At 34.9% G+C, this 23,068-nt stretch overlaps 2 protein-coding genes across 2 annotated transcripts; both read left to right on the top strand.

Moving 5' to 3' along the window:
- The first annotated feature begins 4,961 nt into the window (after window positions 1-4,961).
- Window positions 4,962-6,113, top strand: LOC100779275 (omega-6 fatty acid desaturase, endoplasmic reticulum isozyme 2). Its single transcript, XM_041009562.1, has one exon. The coding sequence runs from the start codon at window positions 5,517-5,519 to the stop codon at window positions 5,937-5,939; it is 423 nt and encodes a 140-aa protein (XP_040865496.1). The 5' UTR covers window positions 4,962-5,516; the 3' UTR covers window positions 5,940-6,113.
- A 1,583-nt stretch (window positions 6,114-7,696) lies between these two features.
- Window positions 7,697-15,090, top strand: LOC100778749 (uncharacterized). Its single transcript, XM_041009588.1, has 3 exons — window positions 7,697-10,625; window positions 10,789-11,075; window positions 14,893-15,090. The coding sequence occupies exons 1-3, from the start codon at window positions 7,697-7,699 to the stop codon at window positions 15,088-15,090; spliced, it is 3,414 nt and encodes a 1,137-aa protein (XP_040865522.1).
- Window positions 15,091-23,068: the final 7,978 nt, after the last annotated feature.

Below are 23,068 nucleotides of genomic sequence, written 5' to 3'. Positions count from 1 at the left end.
TTGTTAACTTAAAACTAACTCTTATAAAAGTATGATGGAAAAAATTACCAAAAAATATACGAAGAAAAAATAATAAAAGTATATTATACCATACTAGGGGAAAGAGGTATTCCCTACATCTTCTACATATTTTAAATAAAATAAAAGAAAAGGAAAAAAAGATTTAGAAGTTAAAAAATAAGACTAATAAAAAGTAATTAACAACATAAAAGTAGTGAGTAACTATTAAAAGAGAGTAATAAAAGTTTAAAAACTAAAACAGAATATAATTATCTAAATTTTGTGAACACCAACAAATAATATTTCATTTATTAATAGTATAGATATCACAAAACATGTTTAAAACACGTTACATATTGTATGGCTGGTAGAAATGCTGAGAAATATTAGTTTGTGTAGTAATTGACATTACACTTCCTTCTCTTTTTTTTACATCTTCCTGTTGTCTATTAGAACAATTAATTTGTTATGAAAATTTTAATGGGTTGATAATGGCTTTCTTCTTACCGGAATACATGCACGGTTGTATTTGCACTTCTTAATCATTTAATGCAGTTGGATATTTTGAACTTAAATTCAAGAACATTGATTAAATTAGAATAATTTTGTGCTAATTGATTTACACGCATGATAGAAATAACAAGTTATTTTGAGTACAAAATAAGTTAATTCAACCTTGTAAAGGGGGTTTTTAGGATGATGCCTCTGTGTGTGTAGCATCAATGTGTGCATTTGTTTGTTTGCCGACTGGATTGTGGGAATAATACTGGATCATATGTCTTGGCCCATTTCCGTTTTCAGCATAGGTATGGAAACTAAATGTGTTCAATTAAATTTGTTGGCTTCACATCTTGAATAAACATGAACAAACATCCCCAGAAATATATAAAAAAAAGAACCCCAAAAAAAGATCTTGTAAAATTTGAGTTTATCGTTTATGATAAAAATGAAAAAAAATGTTAAAAAACTTAAATAAGATATTGAAACTGCAATAAAGTAAAACCAATGGTCAGTTTAGTTAAGTTTATTTTTTTTTAATAAAATAAGTAAATTTTCAGTTTTCTAATGTACTTGCCAAAGCTGTTTTTACTTAACCTCCACTACTATGACTGAGCCACAACACAGAAAGATGGCGATGCTGGGTTGGTTCTAACGAGGAAAGTTTGGATGTTAAGATTTATTGTTCATCTCACCTAGTCAATGAATTGCTAATAACAATTTCACCAATGCGTGGTGAATTTGCAAGTCATAATTCTTTTGCATATCATCTTTGTGTTTGATGAATTGCCTCAATTGATTGGACTAGATAACAGATTAATTAATTTTACTTGTCTCTTGGTTCTGATTTCAAATGCAATTACTGCATTGATAATATTGGTTGGAGTTACATAGTATCGCTGACAATAAATACTAAATAAAAACAAAACAAATGAAGAAAGAAATTGAGAAACTAAGCACAATAAACTCAGTAATAACAGCTGTAGAGACCAGAGAAAATTAATTGTAGGTAGAAAATTAAGGCATATCACACATGTCATATACTATAATCGTATTAGTATTATACTATTATATGTCACTAACTATATGCAGGTAACACGAGGAGACCAAGAAAAACAAAAGTACGGGGTAAGGGGACACAAACTGAGAAAAAAAAATATAAGGTCTCATCTAGTGTTATCCTTATAATACAGTAGGAAGTTTTATTGAATATTTTTAAGGTCTCACCTAGTCTAGGAACGTTCAGCTTCATTTTCTTTTTGTGCTTCACATGCTCAGGTTTCTGACAAAAAGAGTGTCATCTATAAATTGTTTAATTTTTTTTTAGATAAGCCTTTATTTGATACAAATTGTTCTGTTTATTTTCTTTCTTTTTCAATGTACATATAACCTGTAGTTGTGTTTCATTATTTGATCAGAAACTTTGTTTTTGTCCCTTCATTTTTAATGGAAGGCTACTAGAAAGATTCATTGTATTCAAGTAAAAAGCATAAATTCTTTACATTTTTATATATGTACGAGAGTTCATACCCTTTTAATTCAAGATTTTACACGTTTGGACTATCAGTACTTGAGAATACTGGAGGCCTTCAGAGAACTCATTGACAATCACTGAACAAACAACAACTGTAAGCACGGTTAGTTATGTTTTATGCTTCACTTTACTTCAAAAATTATATTAATAATATGATTGAAGAATGTTTTAAAAGTATTTTATAATGTCATGTGATTAAACTCTTAGATATTTCATGATTTAATTAAGTTTATGGTCGAATTGGTTATTTTCTAATGACATTTCTTGTAAAACTGATTTTTTAATAAAAATGATTTTTTATATAACGATTCTAATTCATTTTATTAAATAATTTTTTTAATAATAATTTACATGTATTTACAATTAAAACGTGTAATTATTAGTAAAAAAAAATCTATTTTTGTATTCTCCTGACAGTGTCTAAAGATAAGTTCCGTCTTTTCATACCATGAGTCAACTTCTCAATCCCTTGAAACAACCTAAGTGGATAACAATCTTATCATATTTTGTTTCCTTGTATTCTCTCTCTTGATTGTTGTACTTGTACCATGACTTTGACATATATAGAACATATGTTAAAGTTGAAAAGGAAACATTAAAGGAAATAATCTGAATATTATTGCTTGACATTGAAATACAATCATGAGTCTTCTACTATTCTTATATAGGCCATTGATAATCAAGAATAACTGAAAATAGGGAAATAAAATCTCCTAATTTTCTGGTAATCAATCTCTGTTCTTAATCAATGTTAATTATATGAAACCATTCCGTCCTAAATTAATTTCATATTTACAACAGTTATCTTCATTAATTTCTCTACTTAATATCATATAGCCAGTACCTTCAATGCTTGAATTGTTCCTTCTTTTTCTTCCTATGGCTGCTGAAACTCCTTCCACCAATCCACTCATTGAGCTAGCTATAGTGTCATCCCTTCCCACCAACATGAGGGGACTTGGCTTTCACGTCTGGTGGTGTTTTGGTTGTCTTTCGAGAATGTGATTCTCCCTTGTTTATTTGTGCCTTAAACCCAATGGTTGATAGAGATTTTTCTCCAACATCTCTGTTGATAACTAATTAGCTTGTGATCTTTCTTATCTACTAATACAAACTACACTAATGGTTCTCACGCATCCTCAACTCATGGCCAAATAAACCCTCGTAGTCACAATTCCTCTACTTCTACTGACCCTCCAAACAACAACACTCAATGGGGTAATGTCTCTCACTCAGTCCCTGCATGCCAGTATTGTGGTCGTTGTGACCACACTGCCAAAACATGTTACAAGCTGCATGGTATTGGGACCCCTCTGATCATCATCTCTACTAAGCAAATATGTCACAACATGATAACAGTTCTGATCCCAATTGGTTGCTTGATTTGTGATCTTGGAAATTTATCCGTCTCTTTTTTCAACACTCTGGCTCCACCTCTATACTTTGGCATGGTATATTTTTGGTAGCACTAGAAATCTCACTTCTCCAACTTGCAAATCAGCCTTAAATAATACATACTGTTGGTGTATCATTTTTAAGATTCCCTATCATGGAATTGGTGGATCGTACGTCTACTTGATTTTAGGTCTCTCAATTCCTAGTCAAAATTAGTCTCAATCATTATGCTTTAAAAATGATGATTTTGACACTTGGGAGATAACAATATTTCTTAAAGTTTGATTCTCAAGTTTGTATATATGAAATAGTGTGTTGGGAGAAGTAAACTCTTAAAATAAATTTTTATATTTTAGAGATGATTCTCTCATTCTTATGAAGGAGATATACTAGAAAAAAATGATTTTTATTTTTTTATTTTTTATTATGAAACTTAAGAATTAAGATACCAGGATGAGGGACAAAAGTCATTAATTATTAAAAAAAAAATACAAGAATCAAGATTATTATTTTTAAAATATAAAAAAAACTAATTTTGATATATAAAGAAATCCAGGGGATATAATACACATTCTATCCAAATATTTTGTTAAACCCCAGGGGCACAATGTTTCGTCTTTCCTCAACAGTTATAAATTGCTAATGATATTATTTGTCTTGAATTGGTTCCTGTGGCTAGCATATCTCTGCAACTTGTGCAACCATTTGGTAATTCAATTAAGAATATATAATATACTTTAAATTTACTAGGATGCATAAAAAACCCTGTGACTTGTCTGACCAAGACTTGCCAAATTTTTTTATCATGCATTACAAAAACCAGCCATTTGTTTTTATTTTTTGGATTTCTATTCTTTCCAAATGAAGGCCTAACAGATAAATTGCATGTCTAATTGCCCCTTGTTATTAGAGAAATAAGAAATTATAAGCTTTTGCTTTGACTTTTGAACATATTTTACACTCTTTGCAGGTTGCTTTTTATCTTGGAAGACCAGAGGAGTTCAAAATAACAGTGTCGCGGTAAGTAATTGCTCGTACATTTCCTTGGTAATTAGGTCTCTTATTGCGTATTGTTGCCATCATTTTTGAGGCCTTGTCTGGCTTGCATCACAATTGAACGAAATTAGTTTGATGGTTAAAATGGTATACCTTTTGTCTTCATTATTACTCGAATTACATTTAGAAAGACCTATTAATAATTACTTATTTGAGTTTATCATATCACATAAATACTTATTTAAACGTCTGGGAGAGTATTGTACGAAAGTAACATAAGAATTGACTTAAAAGTTAAATACTTTTGGCTGAATACGTTTGTCATTTGATATAGAAGAGAGAAAGAAAATATCTGTCAATTAAACAATTTATTAGTAATATTTTTTTTGTAGCATTCCATTTTTATTTTTTTTTTGGAATTGTTTGCACAATGTTTCGTCTTTCCCCAACAGTTATAAATTGCTAATGATATTATTTGTCTTGAATTGGTTTGGAATGTTTAAATGTGCACCCTAAGTTTGAAATGTGATTCATTTGCGACCTCACCATAGCCTTCTACCTCTATTATGTTGCCACCCATTACTTCCACCTCCTTCCCAGCCCTCTCTCTTTCTTGGCATGGCCAATCTACTAGGCTGTCCAAGGTTGCATCCTTACTGGAGTTTGGGTCATTGCCCATGAGTGTGGCCACCATGCATTCAGTGACTACCAGTTGCTTGATGATATTTTTGGCCTTGTCCTCCACTCCGGTCTCCTAGTCCCATACTTTTCATGGAAATACAGCCATCGCCGTCACCACTCCAACACTGGTTCTCTTGAGCGAGATGAAGTATTTGTGCCAAAGCAAAAGTCCTGTATCAAGTGGTACTCTAAATACCTTAACAATCCTCCAGGCAGAGTCCTCACTCTTGCTGTCACCCTCACACTTGGTTGGCCCTTGTACTTGGCTTTAAATGTTTCTGGAAGGCCTTATGATAGATTTGCTTACCACTATGACCCATATGGTCCCATTTACTCTGATCGTGAACGACTTCAAATATATATATCAGATGCAGGAGTACTTGCAGTATGCTATGGCCTTTTCCGTCTTGCCATGGCAAAAGGACTTGCCTGGGTGGTGTGTGTTTATGGAGTTCCATTGCTAGTGGTCAATGGGTTTTCGGTGTTGATTACATTCTTGCAGCATACTCAACCTGCATTGCCACATTACACTTCCTCTGAGTGGGACTGGTTGAGAGGAGCTTTAGCAACAGTGGATAGAGATTATGGAATCCTGAACAAGGTCTTCCACAATATTACAGACACTCATGTAGCACATCACTTGTTCTCCACAATGCCACATTATCATGCAATGGAGGCTACAAAGGCAATAAAACCCATTTTGGGAGAGTATTATCGGTTTGATGAGACTCCATTTGTCAAGGCAATGTGGAGAGAGGCAAGAGAGTGTATTTATGTGGAGCCAGATCAAAGTACCGAGAGCAAAGGTGTATTTTGGTACAACAATAAGTTGTGATGATTAATGTAGCCGAGGCTTCTTTGAACTTCCCTTGTGACTGTTTAGTAGCATGGTTGCTTATTGGGAATAATTTTGTTGAACCCTGATGTTGGTAGTAAGTATCTAGACAGTTGCATAGCGGTTTTGTTTACAGAATAAGATATAGCCTCTCTGAACAGTTTGATTATTGCACCATGGTTTGCAATCGGTGCATGTCGACCAAGTTTCTCAAGATTGTGGAGAAGCTTATTCTTGTTCCAATTCTTGAATCCAAGTTGTTACCGTATTCTGTTATTATTGACTTAGAATCCTTAACCTTTTCTGTTTTTTTCTCATGATCGTCACTCGCAAATGAATCACATTTCAAACTTAGGGTGCAGATTAATCACATTTCTATAATTAGGACAGGAGGCTGCTATGTTTGGTTTGGAAAAGATAAGAGGGAGCATATACATATATATGTGTGTGTGTGTGAGAGAGAATTAGGTCATTTAGTCATTGATGTAGTTGGAGATAAACTGCTATTTGTGTATGACTTGGACCTGTGAGTTCATTAATTAATGTGCATTGTGCAAAGCCTTTAATGAAGAGCTCTTCAGCCTTTTTATTAGTTATTTTATTTCTTATTTTGGAGAAATTATTCCGTAGTCATGCATGGTATAGCAGTCATTAATTTTCAAACAATCAAATTGTTATTGGATACAAAGATACTTTAACTTCTTTTCATATATAGTAATTCATATTTTGAAAGCCTTAAATCTCACTATAAGTTTCGTTCTTATTCATGCAATAATTCATATTGTGGGGCTACAATAAGGGGTTGGCTGTTCTCCACTGCTACAACACTACTCTTACTGTGGTCTTACAAGCTTTGCTATGATGCAGGTGTTACTGTTAAGGCGTGTGGTGACTGTTAAGGATAGCAATATAGTTGATACACTTCCATTTAGCATACTGTCATCTCATTGAAAGTTGCATCCCCGACAACAAAGATTTCCTTACTATCATCGTTCGAGGTATGTATGTGATTCTCACACTTATGTGCTTAAGTATTATAGGCAATGGTTGACATGTTACTATTCTTTAGTAGTACATTGTAATTCATTGAGTGAGCCATAGTTCCCCGTTTGAGATTGAATACAACGATTAATACGGACAGTTTGGATTAATTATTGTATTCAATCTTGAATTGTCCGTTTGGACAGTTTGGGAAGACAAATTGTTTTTACTTCATTTTGACTTATAAGTTAAGTATGTTGTGTTATTTTTGACTAAATTTCGAGCAATGCATCTTGCTTTGTTCTCTGGGTGAATACATGATAGGCGTGAATTGATGTCACCCCTTTCATTTTGTGTACTTGGAGATCAAAGCGAAATGCTGCCGAAATTTTGTCAAAATTAACATAACCGTCTTAACTTGTTTGTTTGAATGAAGTAAAAAATTGTCTTTCCGAATGGGGTAGGGTCATACCTTTTTTATGAAAAAGAGAGGTTGACATGCATATCGGTTAATGTGCGGGCTATGGCAGTACACCAAAATGGATCGAAGTTGGATGACAAGACCACGCATAAGTGACGAGTATGACAATGGAGCTGAAGATTTCTTGCAATTTGCCAAACATAATGCAACACCCATTGGTGGACTATAGTTATGTCCATGTGTTAATTGTTTGAATGGACGATGACAATCTTTGGATGACATTAGAACACATCTTATATGTGATGGTATCAGTCCAAATTATACGAAATGGATTTGGCATGGTGAATTACCACAAATGTCATCAAGCCCTCCGACTGCTCCAGTTGACGAAGAAGTTGGTGATCGTATAGAAGACATGCTACGTGATCTTGGACAAGAGGGTTTTAGGCAAGCATATTCACCTTACTATGAAAGCTTAGATACTGATTCTATGACTCCATTGTATATGGGATGCACAAAGTACACACGGTTATCAGCGGTCTTAGGTTTGGTGAATTGGAAAGCAAGATTTGGGTGGAGTGACAAAAGCTTCAACAAATTACTTTTGTTATTGAAGAATATGCTTCCTGTAGATAACACATTACCCAAGAACCATTACGAGGCAAAGAACATATTATGCCCTGTGGGTATGGAATACCACAAAATACATGCTTGCCCTAATGATTGTATTTTGTATAGACATCAATTTGCTGAAATGCGCAACTGCCCTACATGTGGAGCGTCACGTTACAAAGTGAAGTCTGATGAAAGCAGTGTTGATGGAAGCACATACAAAGATTGTCCATCAAAAGTGTGTTGGTATCTTCCAGTAATACCAAGGTTTAAGCGATTGTTTGCTAATGCACAAGACGCAAAAAACCTAACATGGCATGCTGATGGGAGGATTAAAGATGGATTGCTCCGTCATCCTGCTGATTCTCCTCAATGGAAGTCAATTGATGAGTTGTATCTGGAATTTGGACAAGATCCCAGAAACCTAAGGGTTGGTCTCGCCTCCGATGGAATGAATCCTTTTGGGAACTTGAGCTGCAACCACAGTTCCTGGCCTGTTTTGCTGATGATTTACAACCTTCCTCCTTGGTTGTGCATCAAACGGAAGTACATAATGATGTGTATGATGATAGCCGGTCCCAGACAGCCAGGAAATGACATTCATGTGTATCTTGCTCCATTGATTGAAGACCTCAGGAAATTGTGGGTAGAAGGGGTTGATGTGTATGACAGGAATGCTCAGGAGACATTCAGGTTGCGTGTAATGATTTTTTGCACCATTAACGACTTTCCGACATATGGGAATTTGAGTAGATATAGCGTCAAAGGCCACCACGCATGTCCTATATGTGAGAAAGACACAAGTTACCTCCAATTAAAGCATAGGAAGAAGACAGTGTATACAAGACATCGAAGATTTTTAAAAGCTTTTCACCTATACAGGCGAATGAAGAAGACATTTAATGGCACATCTGAGTTTGAAAGTGCACCGATTCCTTTGTCAGGTCATGAAGTTTTTGATCGGGTGAAGAACATCGTCACTATATATGGGAAGACACAAAAAAAGGATGGGTCCCACAACCAGCTTTGGAAGAAAAAGTCTATATTTTTTTATCTGCCTTACTGGTGTCATTTAGATGTGAGACATTGTTTAGATGTTATGCATGTTGAGAAAAATGTATGTGATAGTCTAGTTGTGACACTGCTAAACATTAAAGGCAAGACAAAAGATGGTTTGAAATGCCGTCAAGATTTAGTAGAGATGGGCATACGACAACAGTTGCACCCAGTTTCAAAAGGTGTTCAAACTTATTTGCCGCCCGCATCTCATACAATGTCAAAGACTGAGAAAAAAAGCTTTTGTCATTGTCTGAAAAATGTCAAAGTCCCACAAGGATACTCTTCAAATATAAAGAGCCTTGTATCTGTGAGTGATATGAAATTGGTTGGCTTGAAGTCTCATGAATGTCACGTTTTAATGCAACAATTATTGCCTATAGCCATCCGGGTTATATTGCCTGACAAAGTAAGGATTGCAATAACTAGATTGTGTTTTTTCTTCAATGCCATCTGCAGCAAAGTAATCGACCCAAAACAGTTGGATGATTTGGAAAATGAGGCTTCCATTATCATTTGTCAATTGGAGATGTATTTTCCACCTGCATTTTTTGACATAATGGTTCACTTGGTTGTTCATCTAGTTCGAGAAATACGGTTGTGCAGGCCCGTTTATCTGCATTGGATGTATCCGGTTGAGCGGTACATGAAGGTATTGAAAGGTTATATGAAAAATCAATATCGCCCAGAAGCAAGCATTGTTGAAAGGTATGTGGCTGAAGAAGCCATTGAGTTTTGTTCTGAGTATATTGAAAATGGTTCACCTGTTGGTCTTCCTGAAAGTCGTCACGAGTCCACCCGACAAGGCAGGGGTACACGAGGATTCAATGTTGTAACCATGGATCGGGAACAGGTCTCACAAGCGCATTTATATGTACTAAACAACACTGCTGAAGTTATACCATACTTAGATGCTCACAAGGAATATGTTGCAGCTTGTCACCCAAACATGAATATGATGCGCGTGTTGCAGGAGCACAATAGGAGTTTCATTAATTGGTTTAGAAAAACAATTTTTGGAATTAACACTGCTTCTAAGACATTAACAATGTTAGCTGTTGGGTCTAATCTTAATGTCCTTACTTGGAAGGGGTATGATATCAACAATTATTCATTTTACACAAAATCGCAGGATGATCACAGTGTTGTACAAAACAGTGGAGTCACCATTGATGCTCATTCGGACCACTTTAGTAGTGTAGTGGATAACCATCCTATTCGAGCATTCATGCCTTATTATGGACAAATCAAGGAAATTTGGGAGCTTGATTATGGTGAATTTAGAGTGCCTGTTTTCAAGTGCCAATGGGTTAATGGAAATGCAGGTGTCCGACAAGACAAAATGGGGTTTACTTTGGTTGACCTTCAAAGGATTGGATATAATGACGAGCCATTCATCCTGGCAGCACAAGCAAGACAGGTGTTCTATGTTGAAGATCCCAACGACTCAAGATGGTCAGTTGTTCTTCAGGGGAAAACAATTGGTATCTCTCCCGATATTGATGCTTCAACCCTTGATGTTAACGACATGCCAACCTTCTCCACAGAAATGCCTCCCGTAAATGATGAAAATGAGGAGGATGATGTATATGCAAATCATATCGATCATGATGAAGGTTTATGGGAAAATACATCTACTTGAATGCGGTATATAACACCATTTTGTTTACCTTATCCATTGTCATTTTAAATTTCTTATTATTTGTATTTCATTACTATTTGATACGTTTATGTTGTGGTAATTTAGTTGGCTTAATTTATTTCCGTATTTCTATGCAGGCATGACAACACCCCCGAGGTCCCCTCCACGACCAGATTCTCCTACGGAAACCACAAAAAAGAAGACTAGACAAACTACCAGGATGCGAAGGTTGACTGCCAAAAGCTTAGATCAACCACGACCAACTGTCCACATCAACCCTTCTACTGGTAGAGGATCTGGCCCTCATAAAGAAAAATTTCATAGTTACCTGGGGGTAGTGGCACGGGAGAAAATCCCTATCGTTCATACAACTTGGAAGGATGTCCCAGAAACTCTAAAAGTTCTTGTATGGGATGACATTTTGGTAAGTACGCTAAACTAGTAACTAGATATTTATTATTAGAGTAACTTATTCAGCAGTATTTAGAAGTAACATGTAACTAGATATTTTGAACTCTTCTCTTAATTAATATGATTATAGAAAAGTGATGTAATTGAGTCTATGCAATTCGAGGCATCCAACTTCATTGATATGTGAAAATGAGAACGAATTAGATTTGCACATGGAGAGGAATTACTTTTTTTTAAATGCATATCAACATTATGATCATATGGTGTTAATTATGATACAAAAATGAGAACGAGTCTCCCCTCCTGTGACAATATAGGATTATCTACCCACTGTGGGAAATTCATTATATAGTTTACATACTTCAAGCTATGTATACACGAGTTTAAGAGATTATTATTCTTCAAAGACAAGTAATTTTATATGAATTCATTTTGGGTGGGCATTTAATATGAACTAGCAATAGGCATTACACATCTGTGTGAAAAAGAGTTGTCTCTTAGCTGGTACTTAGTACTCATAGCTTTTATTAGCGGGGATAGATAGTCATAAAGGGGAATTCTGGTATGGACATTTCACCTTAGCATTTTAGAAAGGGCCCCAAGTAAGGTATGCACATGACACACACGTTAGAAAAGACTTGGTCTGTTACGGCGAGTTAAGTGAAACTGTATTTGTGGTTGTTGAATCTGTTGTGGCATATTCATCTTCATCTAGGATAAGTGTCCAAACCCTTTTCCTTGGATGGCCAATCTAGCTACCAATCTTAGGTCTGGAGAGGTTTGATGTAGTTAGAATTAGAGAATCAATTACATTAAGAGGTCATCACCATGAGTCTATGCAGTTCGAGGAACTGGTCAAGATTCATTAAGAGGTCATCACCATGAGTCAAGTATTTATTCAATTTTATTTATGTGAAAATGGGTGGGGGGGAGGGTAAGAACAAGCAACAAGTATTTATTGAATTTCATTTATGTGAAAATGAGGGGAAAAAGCTAACCATCAATGAACATAAATAGGTAAGCTCTGTACAACAAAAATTATAAAATCTGTATCAATGATAAGTTTGGACAGTGAAACACTACTTAAGACTCAAAGTAAACTAGGTTATTATAGTATGTAATACAATAATGGTTATCAAACATGAGACACAAAAGTGAAACAGAATCAAACATAGGTCTAGAGTACATTATTCACACTAAGATTTTTAAAATTGCACAATACCTTTCTTTCTCCAATAATCAAACATAGGTTAAGATTCTTAAAATTGATTGTCAAAATACATCACAAAAAACTATGATTCCATTACAACTTATAATAGAGCTCAATGCAAGTGCTAGAATACAAGTGATGAATCAAAATACATCACCAAAAGAATTAGGAAACAAAATGAATCTGGAAAATTTTTTTCCCCTCCAAACAATAATACAAGTGCTAGACTTGCTTGCATTTGTTTTTTTCCTTTTGATGAATAAACTATGATTCCATTACAAATTATAATAGAGCTCAATGCAAGTGAGCATACATAATAGGGGACACTGAACATACAAACAAACCTAATCTACTGTCAATATAATCATTGACAAATTCTAACTAAGAAGAAAAAGACTATAACATATTGAGTCGAAAACATTAAGTTTAACAGTGCAGATATTGGGATGAGGCAAACACTTTTTAAACATCAGGGTAAAAACTCTATGAGATTAAACTACCAGCGGTCACGTAAATCAATTTCTCATCTTGATGAATCTTGACCATTGGCTTCCAGCATTTCACGCAACTCTGTTGTTGTAACGTGCTTTTTGAGATCGTCCTTCAAATCCCAGAGTTCTTTGCTCTGGGTCTCCATTTTCTTCTCCAGATCACATGCTTCCCCTGATTTCACTAACATTGCACTGCCCACAGACACATCTCCCTTGGCCTTAGCAACTTTTGATTGCCGCTCACTATCAACATCCTTCCCCCGTTTTTTCCCCAGATGGAAGTTTGTTGTTGTGTGGATTCTTTACCCTCCTCAGTCTCAATTTTTGTATCACTACCACCTGAAAAGAATGCAGTGAGCAAGAAATCAATTCTTAAAACTACAGTGAAAATAAAGAGATTCAAACAACCACAACGGCAATAAAAACCAGACTTTCTTAAAAATATCAATCACCCTTTTTAGCGAAGTCACTGACAGCTGATTGGTCAGAAGATGAGAGATTGTTGTGTTGGATGCCAAAGAGTTTCCTAGTATTTATTACAACATTGACAGTCAGGCATATATAAGCAAGAAAAATAGAAGATAAATAGTCATAATGCTACCCAAATTACACCAAATATATACCTCCACTTCCAAAGAAACCAGGCTTCGTCGGAGTGTTTGTTAGTGGTGCAGATGGCCTAACAAGAGAGTTCCAAACAGATTAGACCAAAAGCAGGCATAAAAAATTATTTATTAGCAGAGTATAGACAAGGAAAGTACAGCATGAAGGACAATCATAGCGTAGGAAGCAATGATTGCAGACCTGCATCTTATCCATTCTAGAACGCACCATACTTCTAATCACCAAATTCCAAAGGAAACAGGGCTCCAAGGGATACCACCAATGTAACCATTAGGCCACTATAGGAATGTTTTCAGACACCAAATTCTCAAGACCCAGATCATTCTACAACACTTAAAACTGATATCCAACTAGTCTGTGTTAGCATCTATAAAACTATAATCTTAAATGGCAATAATAAAAGCTCTTGTGCTTTTGTCTATTCTCTTGACAATTACACCACAATCCTAAACAAAAATAAACAGTAGATAGGAGTTCTAGAAAAAGGGCTGTTAGTAGAGGTTAAATGCAATGCACAAACTATCAGGCATTCAGGCCTCATCAATACATTATAGGGTACAAACCATACTCCACTGGAGCTCACAGAACTCTGTTGGTTAAATTTTTTGGATTTTCCTTAAGTCATTTTCCAAACACAAGCAACTGAAAATAGAGAAAATGTTTCAAGCAGAGCAGGTCAATATTACCTTTCAAAACCCATGTTCAATGGAGTACTTAATTGGCTGAAGCTTGAGACTGACAATGGACTATTACTTTATGTGGGACCTGAGTGTTTGAAGCAATGCAGCAGTTTTAGCCCATGCAAATCGCTCTAAAGACTTGTTAGGCTCAAATATGTTGGCTAGCTGCTGCTATAAAGTAAGAAAATAGGAGACTTTCGTTGCTCAACCCAAACCCTCTAGTCTTGCTTCCGTGTACCACCTAATATACACATGTTGTTGCAAATATTGGATGTTTATTTGGCTGTTGCTTTCATCAAAGTAGCATATAAATTAGTACGAAAATGAAGGGGTTCCATACTAATCATTCATTCAAAACAAAATGCATGTGATTATTTTAGAACAGGGACATGAATTAATAGTTAGTTTTTCCAAAAGCATCACTTGCAATCCTCACTTAAGTTATTACTTACTTTCTATATATCCAAAACAAAATGCATGTGATTATTATTTTATTGAAAGGCTTAATTATGTTTATAGTCTTTAAAATTTAGGGTGAATCCAATTCTGGTTCTCAAATTTTAAAAGAGAAAATATCTTAATCTCGCATATGACTGTGCATTGTATTAAGGCCATCTCATACTATGACTGTGCATTGTATTAGGGAAAAATGCTTCCATATATGTAGTTTTTAGTAATGTACAGCAGTAAGGTACACCAGACTGTTTTGTCAACTTTTTATAAGCAGCTTGCAACCTTCTACTGACTGGTATATATATTATTTAATTGCGGTGGAAATGTGGTCTATGCAGTAACAAATTTAACTTTGTCTATTTATTATTTTAGGCCAAATTTGACATACTTGAAGGTTTAACTGCGAAGAAGAAGGTTATGTCCACCGTTGGGACCAGATGGAGGCAATTTAAGTCCTCCCTGACGACCAGATATGTATATGCTGAGAATGACGATGAACAAAATAAGGATCCATCTGCTAAGTATGGTATTGATCGAAATACATGGGAAGAATTTTCAAAGACTCGATAGACCCCTACTTGGAAGGTTTAAATTTCAATCTTTTTACAGAACATTTTAGTTACGTAATTTAGTTGTTAATGTCAAACATGTTTGAGTTGTATTTGAAAATGCTGACAGGGAATACGCAAAAAGTCACAGGAAATTCAAAAATTCAATGAATCTCCCCATGTACTCTCTCGTGGAGGCTACGATGTGCTTGAAAAAAAATTAATGGCCGAGAAAACAAAGTCAAGACTGAATGAAGGTGACAATAGTCAAAATGCAAATATGGTCGTCGACCCTCCATCCCCTATTGCGAGACATGAGAAATGGAAAAAGGCTAGGACAAACAAATTTGGACAAATGACATCTGCAGCAGCTCAAGAAATCGCAAACAAAATTGTAAGTTTAATATATGCCACAATTATAAATTGTAATTTGTAACCATAACCACAAGTTAATTTGTTGTTAATGTCATAGGATGAATTACAAGAACAAGCTAAACAGGGAGCTTTTGTCCCACATGGTCGTCAAGACATCCTAAACACTTCCATTGGTCGTCCAGAGCATCCTGGACGTGTTCCTGTCAGTGGACATGGTGTGACCATAACCAGCTACTTTAGACATGCTTCCTGTGGGTCCCACAGTTCTTCGCCTGCGATCACCGCCGAAAGATTGGTTGAAATCATACAAACTATAAAGCAAGAGGTGAAGAAAGAGGTAGAAGACGAGAACAAAGACCGTATGGACAAGATGAAAATGGAGTTGGATGAGATCAAGAGTGAATTATCCCAAATTCATACGCAACAGTCAGCTCCCCCAAGACCGTCTAACCCTGACGTATTTGTTGCACGTGTTAGCACGAAAGAGAGTTGTGCTAAAGTTGCTAATAATGTTGTTGGTAGTGAGCGGTCTACATTTGATACATGTAGTATGGGCTTCTACATTGTTTGTGGTGACAGTACACAGCTGGTGGCAGGGGGAAAGGTCTTTGGAGTAGGTGGCACGATACACACTGTTGCTTATGGAGATGATGTAGTAAGGGTGTGTGTTGACACTGTATACGATGCTAAAGCCATTGTCCCGTTACCCACTTCAGAGATTCAGTATGTCAGGGACGCCGTGAACTCATTCATTGGATGGCCCAGACATCTAGTGAAACCTTTATCTTATGTAAGTAATATAATAATCCCCCTGCCAAATTGTCATTTGAATACACACTTGTAATATTTGTTAAGTTGTTGATTAAATTTAATACTTATTTTCTTGTACCACTTAGGATTCTGACCTTAATGTGCGGAAGCCAGTTGAACATAGTAGTGATGCAAAACTTGCAGGTGAATCCGATCCATTGGGAGAGTTGATGAAGATATTGTTTTATGTGTACCAGAATCCAATGGAAGTGCCGTGGGAGGCTCACCAATTTGGACTTCCTGAGATTGGGGCAAAATTTTACATCACACATGCAGATCTAGCGGAAATAATATCAGGTGACAAGTGTTTAAACATAGCGATACTACAATTGTGGGCCATGTAAGTCATTTTCCTGCAACCTTTATGTTTGATTACTTGATAACCATTATTTTTAAATCTAAAACATTTAAAATAATCATGACTTGTTTTCCAAATAGATTTATGAATGAGTGCGGTAGAAGCAAAGCTGATCAGTCACTATATGGTTTGCTGGAGCCTCAATCTATACAAAATGCTAAGGAAAGACGTCAACAATGCCAACAATACATTGAAACATGGGTCAAGGAATCACAAAGGCAGTTGTATTTAGGAGCTTACTTGCATCAGTAAGTTCAATTGTTCTTCGAATTTAAGTTTTTTTTGTTGTTGTACAATTCTGTTATTATAATTGTCCAATTCAGGGCACATTGGCAACTATTTGTTCTCCACCTAAGGGAAAACACGGTCGTTTGGTTTTGTTCTCTGAGGAAGAAGCCTGATATTAGCATCAAAGGCGCAATTAACAGGTTCTATTCAAATATACATATCATGGCATCCTTTAGTTGGTAATTGTTGTTACATATACAGCAAAAATGGTTGTCATATATATGCTATTTTTTTAAACTAGTGCAATGAAGACAATAACCAGTTCTTTTGAAGGCATGTCTAATCAAGGTGCACCTCGGTGGGTTGAACCCAAGGTAATCAGTACTTGTTTGTAATGAACCGTTTGTACATCTTTAAGTGTTGAATGTTAAGTAACCATTAAAAATGTTATATGTAGACTAATGTGTAAAGTGGAGGGTTTGAGTGCGGATATTATGTCATGCACTGGATGTGGTGCATCGTGACTGCCGGTTTGAAGGACGACTGGCACAAGGTAAACATAATGCATGGAGTTACAATTGTAACTTTGGTTAATATTTGTTAAGTTACTAATAATTTTATCTAATGTTAATTTTGTAGTGGTTTTCTGATGGCTCATCGTTAGACGTGGAGGTCATCACAACAATTCGACAGAAATGGGCAACTTACTTTTTATCTTTTAGGAAAAGCAGTTGCTAAATTTGATTTTTATTATGTACAAATACATTTTTCCTGTGGTTTCATCAAAGAATTAGAACAATTATGGCTACAACTTTGTATGTTGGATACATTAGAGGATCATTAATTCAAAAAAGGGTATTCAATTTGCATGGACTTATATATGTAGGATGCATGTCATTTGATGCTATTGTTCAGATTTCATTTGATGTTATTATTTAATTTGCATGGTCTGATTTAATTTATAGGTACCAGAGATCAATGTAAAAAAAATGCATCAATAAAACGAAGAAAATAAAAAAAAATTAGACATACAAAGACGGTTCCCGAAAACGTCATAAAATGACAACATAATGTAGACCTACAAAGACGATTCTCATAACCGTCGTAAATTGGCATAACATACAAGGACGTTTCTCATAAAACGTCTTAGTATGCAGTCTTAACATGCCATCTAAGACGGTCATAGAAACCATCGTAAATTGGCATAACATACAAAGACGGTTATAAAAACCGTCTTAAAATCGAAATTATGATTGTTACAATTAAGACGGTTTTCCAATAACCGTCGTAGACGATCCGCACCTACTAAGACGGTCATCGTAACCGTCTTCATATCCCAAATTTATCTGTAGACTTTAAGACGGTTATAGAAGAAACGTTGTAATATTTAACACATACTAAGACGGTTATTGCTGACCGTCGTAATATTCAAAACTTACAACGACGGTTCCCATAACCGTCGTAAAATAGCTTATACATTTTACGACGTTGACATTAACGACAGTTGAAAACCGTTGTGACATGACCATAAGAACCGACTTAAAATCCAATTTTTCTAGTAGTGTGATGTTAAAAAGAATTTGCTTGATAATGAGTGTCATCATAAAAAGGGGGGAGAATGTGAATCATGTATGTTTTGATGATGTCAAAAAGAAATCACTTCATTGTCATCATCAAAAAGGGGGAGAATGTGAATGTATGTATACATGATTTTGATGAGGCCAAAGAAGAATCAGACAAGGTTGCTTCAAAGGATAAGCATTGCTTCGAGATTAATACAAGATTGTTTCAACAAACAAAGTCTTGATTCAAGATTTCTTCAAGATCAAGTCTTGCCTCAAAACAAAGGGTTTCAAAGTCATCCATGGCTCTGGTAATCGATTACCAGAAGGCAAGTTTGAAAATAGTTGTTAAAAATGGTTTTGAATTTGAATTTTGAACCTGTAATCGATTACCAAATGTTTGTAATCGATTACCAGCAACGGAACTCTGGAAATTCAAATTCAAAAGTCATAACCTTTCAAAATATAACTGTGTAATCGATTACCAGAAACCTGTAATCAGTTACCAGTGAAGAATTTCAGAAAAAGCTTTTTGAAAAGACACATCTCTTCAAACCATTTTGAAAAGGCACGAAAGGCCTATATATATGTGTGTGTATGATTTCAAAAGGCAAGAGACATATTCCAAGAGAACTTCATTGCCAAATGCTCTTTCAACAACTCTTGGGCAAACACTTGCAAATCCATTAAAAGTTCATCCATGAACTTCAATTGTAATATTCTTCTCTCAAAGAGAGAATTCTTCTTCTTCTTCTTCTTTTTCTTCTTCTTCTTAATCAAATAGATTGATTAAGGGACCGAGGGTCTCTTAAGTTGTAAGGATTCCTGAACACAATGGTTGGGTTGTCCCTATGTGGTTCAGACTTTGTAAAAGGATTTTACAAAGAGAATGAAAAATCTCAAGTGGGTTGCTTGAGGACTGGACGTAGGCATGGGGAGTGGCCGAACCAGTATAATTCATGAAATTCCAATAAATGAACAACAAGTCTAGAATAATCAAAATGAACTAGAAAATCCTCAGGCAGGGTTAGCAAATGATGGAGGACAACCAGTTGTTCCAAATCCTTTATTGATCAATAGAAATCAAAATGTTGATGAAGTTTTGCTTAATGTGCAATGAAATCAATTACTTAGGGGGAAAAACATGGAAAATGTTGGGTTGGGCCATGATGTGGTTCAAAACCCACAAATTGATCAAATGATAGAACAAGCCTTGACTAGAAATAGTTTCGAAATAGGATATGCACATCAACCTTATTTTGTTTATGTTTTTTCTTATTATGTTCTACAACCTGAATTACCAATGGGTTATAAAATCCCAAAATTCTCAAAATTTGCAAGAGTTAGGAGAATCTACTGTAGAACATGTGGCTCGATACCAAATTAAATGTGGTGATTTGGCCATAGATGAATTCCTTAAGATTAAAAATTTTCCTAGTTCTTTGACAAAAAGTGTCTTCACTTGGTTCACTACTTTACCACCAAATTCGATTTATACTTGGGCTCAACTCGAAAGAGTGTTTCATGAAAATTTCTTTTGAGGAGAAACTCGAGTTAGTTTGATTGATTTGGCCACTATGAAAATATTTAATAATGAATCACTTGAGGATTATCTAAATAGGTTCAGACAAATGAAATCTGGATGTTATACACAAATTCTTGAACATGAATTGGTTCGAATGACCACTATAGGCCTAGATTTTTTTATTTGTAAGAATTTAGAGAATAAAAAAAATTAGAGATATGGCACAATAGGCAGAAAAAGTAAGAAGGACCGAACAAATAAAATATGAGAAAGAAAGGAATAAGAAATTTGACAAAAAGAAAGGAGAAGGTTGCATGTGTTGAAGAATAATGATTATGATAATTTTATAAATTTCCAATATAATTGTTGTCTCTCACATGGAGGCGAGGTGACATGGCACACTTTGATTGGAGAGGAAAGGAAAGGAATACAAGTACAAATAGCAACATGTGCTTCTCTTTCGCGTCGAAGGCAACCTCTAAGGAATATTTTGTTAATGCCTTATATTCTTACTAACATTGTAGATGTTGATATAATAACGATTAAGCTATTTTATGAAGTCTGTCATGTGCACTTAACATCAACTCATTTGATTATAAATAATTTATACTTTTGTAAACATCAAATATATCTATGTAGATGTTTGGTTGTTATGTTGTGCTATGGGTTGATTTGTTTGGTGGTTTATACGAAGGAGGGAGACTTACCCATTCGAAAAATATTTTTACTGATGGAGACGAATGATTATGTGCAATTGACGAAGGTGGAATGGAAAGGCTACGACAACACCAAGGACGAGGACGGACTTGATCAATAAGAGGAGGACAACTTAGAATGAGTATATAAGGGTTAGATTTTTATTGACTCATTGCTCTGAGTCTTAGTCTCTTCTTGCATAAAAGAGGGTAGTCTAGGCTTTTACTTTATGATGTATTATTCTTTTGTATGTGACTCGAGTGTATTTTGTATTCATTTTAAAGATGTAAAAGTGTATGTATATTTGGAGAGTAAAGTTGTTTAATGATAGAATTTGAGGTTGTTTAAATGAAATCTTTTGTGATTCATTTGCCTAAAGGAAGTTGAGAATGTGATAACCTAAGATGATTCTTTAAGAACCATTTTCCGTTGATGGGGATTTTGTTTCATATACGAGGAGTTAATGAAAATAAAATTCTTTAGGAAATTTCATACAAGGTGGCTTTATATACAAGTGTTAAAAAAGGAAACATATTTTTATATACTCAAAGGAAGTTTTCGATAACCAAGTTTTAAATTTACTCAATAATTTTGAAAATGAACAAAAAGTATTTTATATATGGAAAGAAAGGTTTTACAGGCTTAGAAGCAAAGAGAAAAAAGGTTTTGCTATTTTTTATTCTTTCCAGATATAGAATGATCCAAGAAATCACCCAAAAATAATGCTTTTCATTAAGTCGCGAAGCACATGGAAATCGTTGGAACTTCTAGCAATGGCAGTGAGGTCATCATAGTAGGAAATGGTCATCAGAGAAAGGTTTCGTGATTAGGGTTATTGCAAAATGGCAAAGGGTGGAGAGGGAGTTAAGGGTTATGTTTGGGAGTTAGGGGTTTGCAGAGAAACTACACCATTTGTTGTTGCAGTTTGTGATAGGAGTTGAGGGGAATTTGTTAGTGAAGGTGAAGGTGGTGTGAAGTATCGACACAACAACTACAAATTAAATTATGAAGATGACTATATGCTTATTTTCATGAAGATTGAAGTTTGGATGAGAAGGCATGAAGAATATGAGAAGAGTTATCTACTTTGTAGACAATGTTGAACATGCATGGAAGATAAATTGTACCCTGTGAATAATGGATAGTAAAATGGAAAGTCATGCCAACGTGACTTTTGAGAGTGGCGTAACTTTTAAGACCTAAAACTTCCAACTTCTTGTAAATTGAGGGAAACAATAATGTGTGAAACAATTGCACACCTTTTGTTGTCTGACAAAGTACAGGTTCTAATGGATTACTATTTTTAACCCGTACTTGCTTGAAACTATCATTATGAAACTGATATTTTTCTTTCACTTAACCTCAAATTCAAACTTAATTTCACAAAATGCATATTTTTTAATGGGTTTGTCAGATTTTGAATGAGTGGCATTTACTAGCCCACTCCTAATTTTGACCTAGACACATGTCATTCTTTTGTGAAAATCTCAAGCTACACTAAATGAAATTGTGTGAAACCAATTTTAAATGAAACTAGAGTTAAAAAATCTAAAACTTTGCTCTTGTAATCACTAAAAAAAAAAGGCTAAAACAAGAGAGTTGTGTAAAATTTAAGTTGATACATTTTGGTAAGCCTGACAGTATGTAGATTTATAAAAAATTGTAACTCCTTGTTGATCTTTAACACAAAGTTTTTTATATCCTTGAACTAGACATAATATGTTTCAAACCATGTGTTTTAATTTATTTATTTCTTACTTTGGTTACTATTTTAAAATAAAATTTCAAGAAAGAAATATTGTGTTAACTATAAAATTTGTTAACTATAACTTGAAGTTAGATATTTTTAGTTTTAGGAAGGTCCAGAAAGAAAGTGATCTTTAAGATAGTGTTAAAATTAGTGTTATCAAGAGCTATATGGGGATGGTTTTCATTTTAATTTTAGATCTCATTTTCATAGAAGCCTACAAGGTATGGGGGAGTCTTTCCTTACTCTTAGAACCTATTCGTTGAATGGGCGAAGCTAAGATTCTCAAATGGTGTTGTTAGTTTGTGATAAATTTTATATTTGGTTTTGTTTGGTGAACTGCTATTTATTCTGTTAGAATATGATGATTTGGACTGAAAAAAATGAGTTCCTTGACTCCCCCCCCCCCTCCCCCAAAACCTAGGAAAGCATATATGATATGTCTCATTTGGAGTTGTATAGCATTTGGAAATAAAATTTCAAGTTAGAGCAAGTTATGAATGCATATACCTTTGTTTTCGAAAATTTTGAAGTTGGGACTAGAATAAGTGATTATAGACCTCAAAATTAAACTCACTGGGTCAAAAAAACCAGGGTTAGACATAAAATACACCCCATTTGAGTTAGTATAGCTCATGGAATCCCAATTTCAAGTTTTGTTCTTTCTCAGTAAATTCTACTCTATTTTGCATGAACTGC

This window comes from Glycine max, chromosome 15, assembly GCF_000004515.6.
Source record: "Glycine max cultivar Williams 82 chromosome 15, Glycine_max_v4.0, whole genome shotgun sequence".
In the NCBI taxonomy this organism is placed as follows: Eukaryota; Viridiplantae; Streptophyta; class Magnoliopsida; order Fabales; family Fabaceae; genus Glycine; species Glycine max.
This window is presented reverse-complemented; position numbering and strand designations above follow the sequence as displayed.